Consider the following 8,546-nt stretch of genomic DNA (forward strand, 5'->3'; position numbering starts at 1 on the left):
GACGGTGTCAAATGCTTTACTGAAATAGAATGCTTCAGCTTAGCAATATCCAACATCACAGAAGAAATTTATGGTAGATGTCCACCAAAGGTTGCCTTTCTCCTGTAATCCTCTCCATTCAGCCAGCAAATTCCAAATGGCAGAACAAGTGGGACAAGGCCCTTCGCATGACTTTGTATCAGCCCCTGACACTAACCTGGTACATGGAATGGCACTGGTTTTCTGGAGAACTGCCCCAGAAGAAGTCCCCACTAAAATTACAGACTGAATTTATCATTAAATCCAACCCTTTCTTTGACGTAGGAGAAACTTCAACTGAACTAGATTAATTTGGTGTATCATAATGTGTTAGCAGAGCTGAGACATTTAACCATCTTTCTTGCCCCGCACGTCCCTTCCCAGACGTCAGCTTTTGATCACTGACATGATTAACTAGTAGCACCATAGCTGTAAATCCCAGCAGATGCTCAGTATTTTGGAGGAGACGTGAAATTTACTAAAGGGATTACCAGATATTTGCTACACAGAGGTTCAGTAATCCTGAATTCTATTCCAGATTTCCAATACTGATCAGATGCACAATGTACACTGCACATTTATTTTTGGAGTTAAATTGAATGGAAAGAATGGCTCGGCATGCAAACTGATTGCAAACAGAAGTGCTGTATCATAAATTGACATGACAATGGTCTGTAACCAAAGCTACATAAGGAAAGACAGGTAGCTGAAACACACACAATGATTTTATTTGAAAAGAATAACCAGCTTGGGCCAACAATTTAGTGAAGCCAAAAAACCTCCAGAACTCTCCACTAAACTCATGAATATAATAAGCCCACAGCTGCTCTGGAGAATAACAAACCAGTTACAGAAAACATTGTTTAAGCCTCCTAGACTAAAAAAAAAGCAAAAAGCAGAATGCCTGCTTTGCTTCCTTCATACCCTGGAGCATGACCTTCCGTGGAGCATGACCACGAGAAAGGCATACAGACAAGTTACTGGGAGAGCTGGCTGAAGAGCCATAAAGCAAACCAACTTTCATCTGCTGTTGATTTCTTCATGTTTGGGGTGACAGGATTTTTATACTACTGGTAAATAAAATAAATTTTTGGAATTCTGTTTTATTATCATCACACATCTCTCTCTCTCTTATAGCCTTGAACTATGAGAAAATACTCAAGTAATAAAGGGCCATACCAATTCAGTTAAATAAATAACTTTTTGAAACTATGGCTATGGGCTATGCCTCCTAGTAATTGCTTAACCTTGTTTTCAAGAGCTTTCACCATCAGGCTCCCGCAAAAAAACAGTATTTTGTGTGGCTCTACTCTGAGATTATGCCACATAATACTCTACTCCAAAATCAAGGTGTCCTACTCCATACATACAACAATCTTAAGCAGTGGATCACAGCTGAACCTAGAGAAGAAAATTGCTGCCATGGAATTATGTCCTCAGAAATGGGTTACAACGCACTAAGTATCAAGGTATTTTGGCTGCAATCCTGTTACAAATCAGAAAGGGGTTTCTCTCAGCAGCCAAAGTTTTATGAACTGCAAACTCTATTAGAACAGTCTAAAGCAGCTGAAAGAAATTACATTCTCAGAAACGTTCCAGAAATATTGGGGGTTTTTTTCCATTATTTTTTTACCTTCACCATTCTGCTTTCCTTAAATCACTACTGTATTAAATAAGGAAAAAAAATTCTGATATTTGCGTAGCTCACATCTTAGAACAGCATTTGTAATTAATACAAACCACATCACGAAACTAAGCATTTTCTATAAGCACCCCAGGAATTCTAACAAGATAAGCCAGCTGCACAATTATCTGGCAGACTTGGGTTAAGAAGCGATTTCAGCATTCCAATTCTCAGGCAGGTGCTAACACATGTAAAGTATAACAGAGTGGTCGGCTTTTAAGAGAGATCAAGTGCATGCTACAGCTCAAAAGTGCACTTCATTGTGCAGAGTTGGGATGGATAGTTGGCCACGACTGAATATCTTACTACACAAGTGGAAAAAAGTCAAACTGAGGCAACAGTTAAAGGTGGGGAGAACAAAGCTAAAAAGGACAGCACACTTTGAAAGAATAGTACATTTCATTCTAAGTAAGTACACATAACAAACAGAAGAAATTCATACTTTCACATTTAAAGATACCGTTCTCTCCTAAAGTGTTCCCTCTTTTATAGCGTTCGGAATCCAGAAATTTTTCAGTCTCTCCTATACATTGTACAGTGGGCCCTTCTTTAGCTTCATCCAGCTCATTAACTTTCCAGTTTGTACTTTTCTCCTTGCCATCATGAACGGTAGCCTTTTGAGATATCTGTACCTCAGAGATGTTTGATTTGATCCCCAGCCCCCACCCCAATGCCTTAACATTGCTTACCTCCCCAGCTGAATCGATGGACTTGCGCCCTGTTTCATCAGTGCTCAATTTCAAACCCTTCTGCACTGGTGAAGGAGCAGGTGACACTTTCTCCAGCTCTCGTGGTACCATTTTTACTTTTTCTTGACCTTTTTGCCTTTTGTGCATGTTTTTCTTCTCTAGATAGATATCCTGAGTTTCCACTTTTCTACCTTCCTCTTTATAAACTTCAGCTTTCCGCATTTTTTTATTCTTTCTTTTAACATTAACAACAACGCTATCATCTTCATTACTTGCTGATCCAGCAAAATGTCTATCAGCAATGGAATCTTCTTCAGCAATTTCTTGTTCCAATCTGTCTTCTCCACTTACTACCTTTTGCTTCTCATCTTTATTTTCAGAAATTAAGTCTGAATTTTCATTATCAGTTCCTTGAGAAAATACATTGTCTAGAGTACTTGATTCTGAGTCAAACTGAACATCTGTATGCTTTTCCTTCCGTGATTTTTTATTTTCTTTAGAATCTTCTTTAGATTTTATTTTTACATCTTTAACTTCTCCCTTCTTTTTCTTGACTTCTTTAGTATCTTCTTTCCTTTGCTTCTTTGGGTCCTTTGAATCCTCCTTGGTTTCTGCAGTCCTTTTTTTTGGTTTTGAATCTGCAACCAAAGTATCTGAGGAATTTTCACATTCTGTTCTGGGTTTTTCTTGGAGTTTCACAGACTTAGACCTTTTCTTCTTCAGATCATCTGGACTTCTATCCTCTCCATCTTTTGACTTCTTCTTTTTCTTCTTCAGTGAAACATCATCTTTTGTTTCATTTTGCCAGTCACTGTCAGATTCTGCTTCAAATACATCATCATTTAGAGATGATAGTTTCTAAAAGGTAGGGAAAAAAAGAAAATATTTCTTTCCCCATTAAACTGTATTAAATGGTGCTTGGGATCTCTTTAAACACTGCAAACATTATTCCTCATTCCCAAACTGTAAAATTTGTAAATACAATTCTAGCTCACTTACCTAAATTACATTATTAACTGCTTGGATGAGAATCAACACATAAGTCAAGAAAACTAATCCAACATCCAACAACTAGATCCCAGAAGAGAACTAAATCTGAACTATTTTACATCAAAACCAGTTAACTTTATTTTGTAAAATTTACCTACAGGTTTCCTAGAAGTAGGGTACCAGTTTTCAAAAAAGATTCTTATGGTTGCTTTTGAAACTGACTGAGCAATTTAAAAAGAAAAGAAAAAGCCATATGCTGCCTTCTTGCAATTCATTTTTCTGTATTCCTATCTTACCTAATTTAATGATTAACAGGCAAAAATTCATCAATCTGCTACATAAAGCAGAAGGGTGAATTGAGCTGTGCCCAATTTCAGTGACAAGATAATACACATGTGGGAATGAAAAGGGGGTTGTTCATGCTGTCAAAAACAAACTAAAATGACCGTACACCATTTATACAGTCCCATTAAAAACGGAAATAAAGTTTAGATTGATTTGGAGCCTACAAGCAAACTTCTCAATTAACAAAAAAAACCCTAACCAGAGAGCAGTAACAATACTCAGTTTCACCTGAAACAAAACACCTGCAGATGAAGAGATTCTTTGAGTCTTAATTCCATATCCCAAATGTCTTCCCTTCTCCCTCCCCCGACTAGCAGAGCCTAGATAGGGAATATGTCTTCAGTGTAAGATACTGGAAGGTGAAACACACCTGTATGTCTTTTTTAACGGGTTTAGGCTTATTGTCCACAATATTTTTTCTGAATTCAAGCAGCACTTCTTTGCAGTCTTCCAAATGAACCTCTGGTTCCCAGGTATCATCATCAGAGGTATATCCTTTCCACCGTACTTTATAGAGAATTTTACCCTGTAAGGAAAAAAAAAATACAACAGCATAGTATTGCATCATCCACTCAATTATTGGGGATCTCAGTAGAGATATCATTTTGTGTATAAAGAAATTAATATATGGGAGTGCAACCCACTGTTTACATAAAAATTCACAGAATTATTTCCATCTGCATCACATACTGAATTAGGTTTTACAATGTTTCAGTAGCTGGAGTGGTTTTATCGAAAATATTTGTAGTATTTAAAATTCGTTCAGAACCACAGCCACACCATACACAAATCATAAATTCCCAATCATTTCACTGAAATGGATTTTCTGACAGTTATGAAACTAAAGTTTTAATATTTCTTCTATAAAAATTTCAAGCTTGAATTACTTCTCTTTGCTGAAGAACTTGATGTAAAACACGAGGATTTATAATACATTAACACCATTCACCTAGTTTTATGTTGGAATTTATAACTTATGTTAGATTTGTAATCAATGCCACTTTTGATAAACTGAAATACCAACAATCAGGAACAAAAACCAACCTACCAATGAGATCAAGTTAAGCCTTGACAAAATCTGAATGTGTGCATCTCAATGGAGTTAGTTACAAAGATTTTGGTAAAAAACTACATCTGAAAGCCCTAGACCAATTGTCTCAACAGTATCTAACTTCACCATAGGACGAAACTGCACCTTTCAGTCTCTATCTTGAGGGGTTTTTTTATCACTAGATTAGAAAGTCTTTTACCATTAAAAAAAATTAAAAGCTTTCCACCAAATTCTCTCTTGCCTTTCTCCTAAATAAATTAAGTAGTCTGAATCCTTATATTTCTCAAGATGGACTCCTTTTCTCACTACTAGCTTTGACTCAGCATGCTGCTGATACAGCTAGACAAGTGGTAAACTTGGGGCCTCCTGCACCAAGCTTAACTGGAAAGCAGAGACATATCCTATGAAACCAACATAGTCACTTTTACTGATTAAACGTGCAGCCTTTTTAAACAAATGTATGACAAAGGCTAGCACCAAGATTAAGAAAATCCATTTTCCATATAAAAAAAGCTAATAATGAATACCAGGCAACATGGCCATTCCTGAACTTGCTCTCTAAACAAAAAAAAAGTATTAGCAAATGTACTAAGGAAAAGACCCTTGGAGAGGCAATATAATCGTGCCTCTTTCTTTCTGAAACGGATTGATAACACTGCAAAAGATCCTATACTGCTAACCAAGCCTGAATAAAGCAAGCTTCAGAAGAACTGCCACTTGACACTTACTATTAGATGTACTGGTATCCACAAATTTCCATTTTTGCACGAGCACCATTAACCTTTTACCAAGTGTATATATATATGCCATTAAACTTTAGCAATCAATGCTACTTACAGTCTTCTATATTTTGCTTCACAGACATATAAATAAATAGCCTATATTCAGATACATTAGTATAATACACCTCCTCTTATAATTTAGCTTAACCATACACTCTTGATTCAGGAATCAGTTTTCAAAATCATGTTCACTTGTCTCTCTTTCTTTCTTCTAATGGGGTTACTCATGAAAGAAGTGACTAGTAACTTTCTTATTACTGTGACAGAATAATTTAGTTTATAAGGGATCTCCAGAATTAACAAGTAAAATGCCCTGCTCAAAGCAGGACCAACTAGATCAGGCTGCTCAGAAATCTGCCCAGTCAAGTTGTATCTATTCAGGTTTCCGTGTGTTCCGGCTTGTGTCCACTGCCTCTCTCCTTTCACTGTGCACCTCTGAGAAGGATCTGACTCCGTACTCCCTCCTATTAAGTCAATACTATGATCACCCCTGACTCTTCTCTTCTTACAGCAGAGCAAACCCAGCTCTCTCAGCCTCTCATGCTCCAGCTCCCTTGACTATCTTCATAACCCTTTACTCCAGTATGTCCACGTCTCTTCTGTTCTGGGGAGCTCAGAACTTGTCACAGTACCCTGCATGCATCTCAGCAATGCTGAGAAGAAAGAAAGAAGCATCTGCTTTGATCTGCTGGCTACACTCTTGGATGCTGTTGGCCGCTCTTGCTGCAAGAACTGCTGACTCATGTTCAGCTTACTTGTCTGTGGGGACTCCCAGCTCCTCTCCCGCAAATCTGCTTTCTGCTTTCTAGCCAGCCGGCATCTCACCTGTCTGGTGGTACAGGGTTATGCTTTTTCAGATGCAGGACTTCAGTAAGCTGCAGAGTTACTGTTATACCCTTGTAACTGAGGTGCAAAATGAGTTATGAGTTCTTTTTTAATTCATTTAGAAAATTGGATAAAATAAAGTCTAATGCAAGACTGTCTGATGAACAACTCTACATCCAGTATTCAGAGAGTGACAAAAAAATGCAGCTTAAGTGAAGACAGGAGATCTATCATCACACCAAAGATACATCCACAGCCTTACACTCACCTTTCAGCATTTTACTCAACATTGTTACTTTTTCTTCTGTATCACTTGGAAATAACAGAACTCTTCCAAGCATTTTTATATTGCTGTACCTTCTACAAGAACTACTGATTGACTAGAACCAACTCCTCGGGAAAGGGGTATCACCATGTCACTAAAGAGCAGAGTTAAGGTCACGCATCTCCCCTGGGGAATGTCACAGTTTGCATTGGAGCCTGTTATTTCAGTAGAATTTTAGCGCAGTATGAGAGGCTTTCTAATACTGAGAGGAAATATTTCCAAACTTTTGCTGCTTATTCTCTTAAGTAGGAGGTGTTAATGTTTCATTTATCAGCAGGTCTAACTACCCTGCCCAATCCCATCTGAGGACTGCTGTCTCTCTCATGCTGCCACTACTACCAGCTTCAGGACTGCGAATGACAAGAGCTTCTCTGTGCGGTGCCGGCCAGCTCTCCCACTTCTGCAACCATGACACAGGAGCACACTGACCGGCCTTACGCTGGACAGTGGCCGACTCAGTGTACCTGTCTGGCCTCTGTATCACACTTGGGAATCTGCAAGCTGGGAACCACTAGTCTAAAGCAGACTACGTAAAATATACTCCACTGAATATAACACACAGCTTTTTTCAGCCATTTTTGGAAGTTAGGACTGGGTGTGAGCATCTGTCTTGCCCTGTATTTCTGAAGCACAGGAGCATGGCCTCCATTTAAGAGAAACAGAAAGATGACCTGATGCAACTGGAGCTACAAAGCCACAAACAACACAAATTGGGTGTGGCACACGCATACAGTAAAGCTAACTGCACTGACCCTGCCTGGAAACCTCCAGTACAAACACCTCAGAATTCGCTGCAGAATGGGCTGCTCAAAGGAAGAGGATGAGGATAGGGAGAAGGGCAGTAAGACACCTTTTTACCAGCCCAATTCCAATGACATTTTTAAGAGATGGTACTTGATCTATTCTGGTAATCTTCGGAGTGTGTGGAATGGTATAACTCTCCCCCCTCCCCCAATACAGAGTTTTTAGGTTCCACTGTTGAGGGCGGAGGGAGGGGATAAAAAAAAATTAAAAAGAAAAAAAGAGGTCCTCTTGTTTTCAAGCCTAACTTATTTCTTCGACCAACACTTCCTACTTGTAAAGCTATAAGTATTGTATTACCTTGAAAGCATAGCAGTCTTAAGCCATCAAGATATTTCAACGTAATCACGATAGTATCACAAGTATACAAGAAGTTCCTGATCTGAAGGTTCTCCAACCTAAGGGTTTCAAAACCTTAAACGGGCAGTATTCTATACTATCGTGTACCTGCCTGACGCCTAAAATAAAAACCATAAATCAGTTAAAATAAACAATTTTCAGACACAAAAAAATCAAAAGAAAAAAGCTGCATTCATTATTTTTTGTATTTGAGGTTTACTAAATTTTGGAAAAACCAGGCTGCTTTCAAAGAAAGAAGGTATGATACTTCTGTCTAAACAAAGCAAAGATCACTACAGCTAGTTATTTTAATTGGAAGAAGTTTCCCTTATTTTAAGAGGTCTTCACACATTTTATAAGCCAATAAACACAGTCCCGCTAAACATACCTTGAAACCACCTCCAAGTCCTCCATTATATGCAATCCTGCCCATTTCTGTACTCCAACAAAACACTACTGCAGTTCAGCCATAAGAGCAAAGAGTACTTTAAAATGCAGACAAAAAGCTTAGTAAAGATACTCCAGATTTAGTCTTTTTGGCCAAAACTGTAAGATACAAAAAGCTTGCTTGCAAAATTACGCATAACATGTTTTAAATTACAATTACAACGGAGCTACTGTTTTTGCACGGTTCTCCCCCAAGCATAAAAGAACCGTGCAGGACAATCAGCCCGCCCAGCCTGGCCGCACAGACCGA

The 8,546-nt window shown here is 38.4% G+C and overlaps 1 protein-coding gene across 1 annotated transcript; it reads right to left on the reverse strand.

Annotated features, from left to right (window-relative positions):
* Positions 1–2,162: 2,162 nt before the first annotated feature.
* On the reverse strand, positions 2,163–8,282 carry LOC104460629 (M-phase phosphoprotein 8-like; the record flags this gene model as incomplete). The annotated part of the gene is made up of 3 exons (XM_010086287.1): positions 8,238–8,282; positions 4,097–4,252; positions 2,163–3,249 (listed from the first exon to the last, which is right to left on the reverse strand). Coding segments are annotated over exons 1-3 (1,288 nt in total), but the record flags the coding sequence as incomplete, so codon positions are not given.
* Positions 8,283–8,546: the final 264 nt, after the last annotated feature.

This window comes from Pterocles gutturalis, unplaced genomic scaffold (genome assembly GCF_000699245.1).
Source record: "Pterocles gutturalis isolate BGI_N339 unplaced genomic scaffold, ASM69924v1 C12353207, whole genome shotgun sequence".
Classification (NCBI taxonomy): domain Eukaryota; kingdom Metazoa; phylum Chordata; class Aves; order Pterocliformes; family Pteroclidae; genus Pterocles; species Pterocles gutturalis.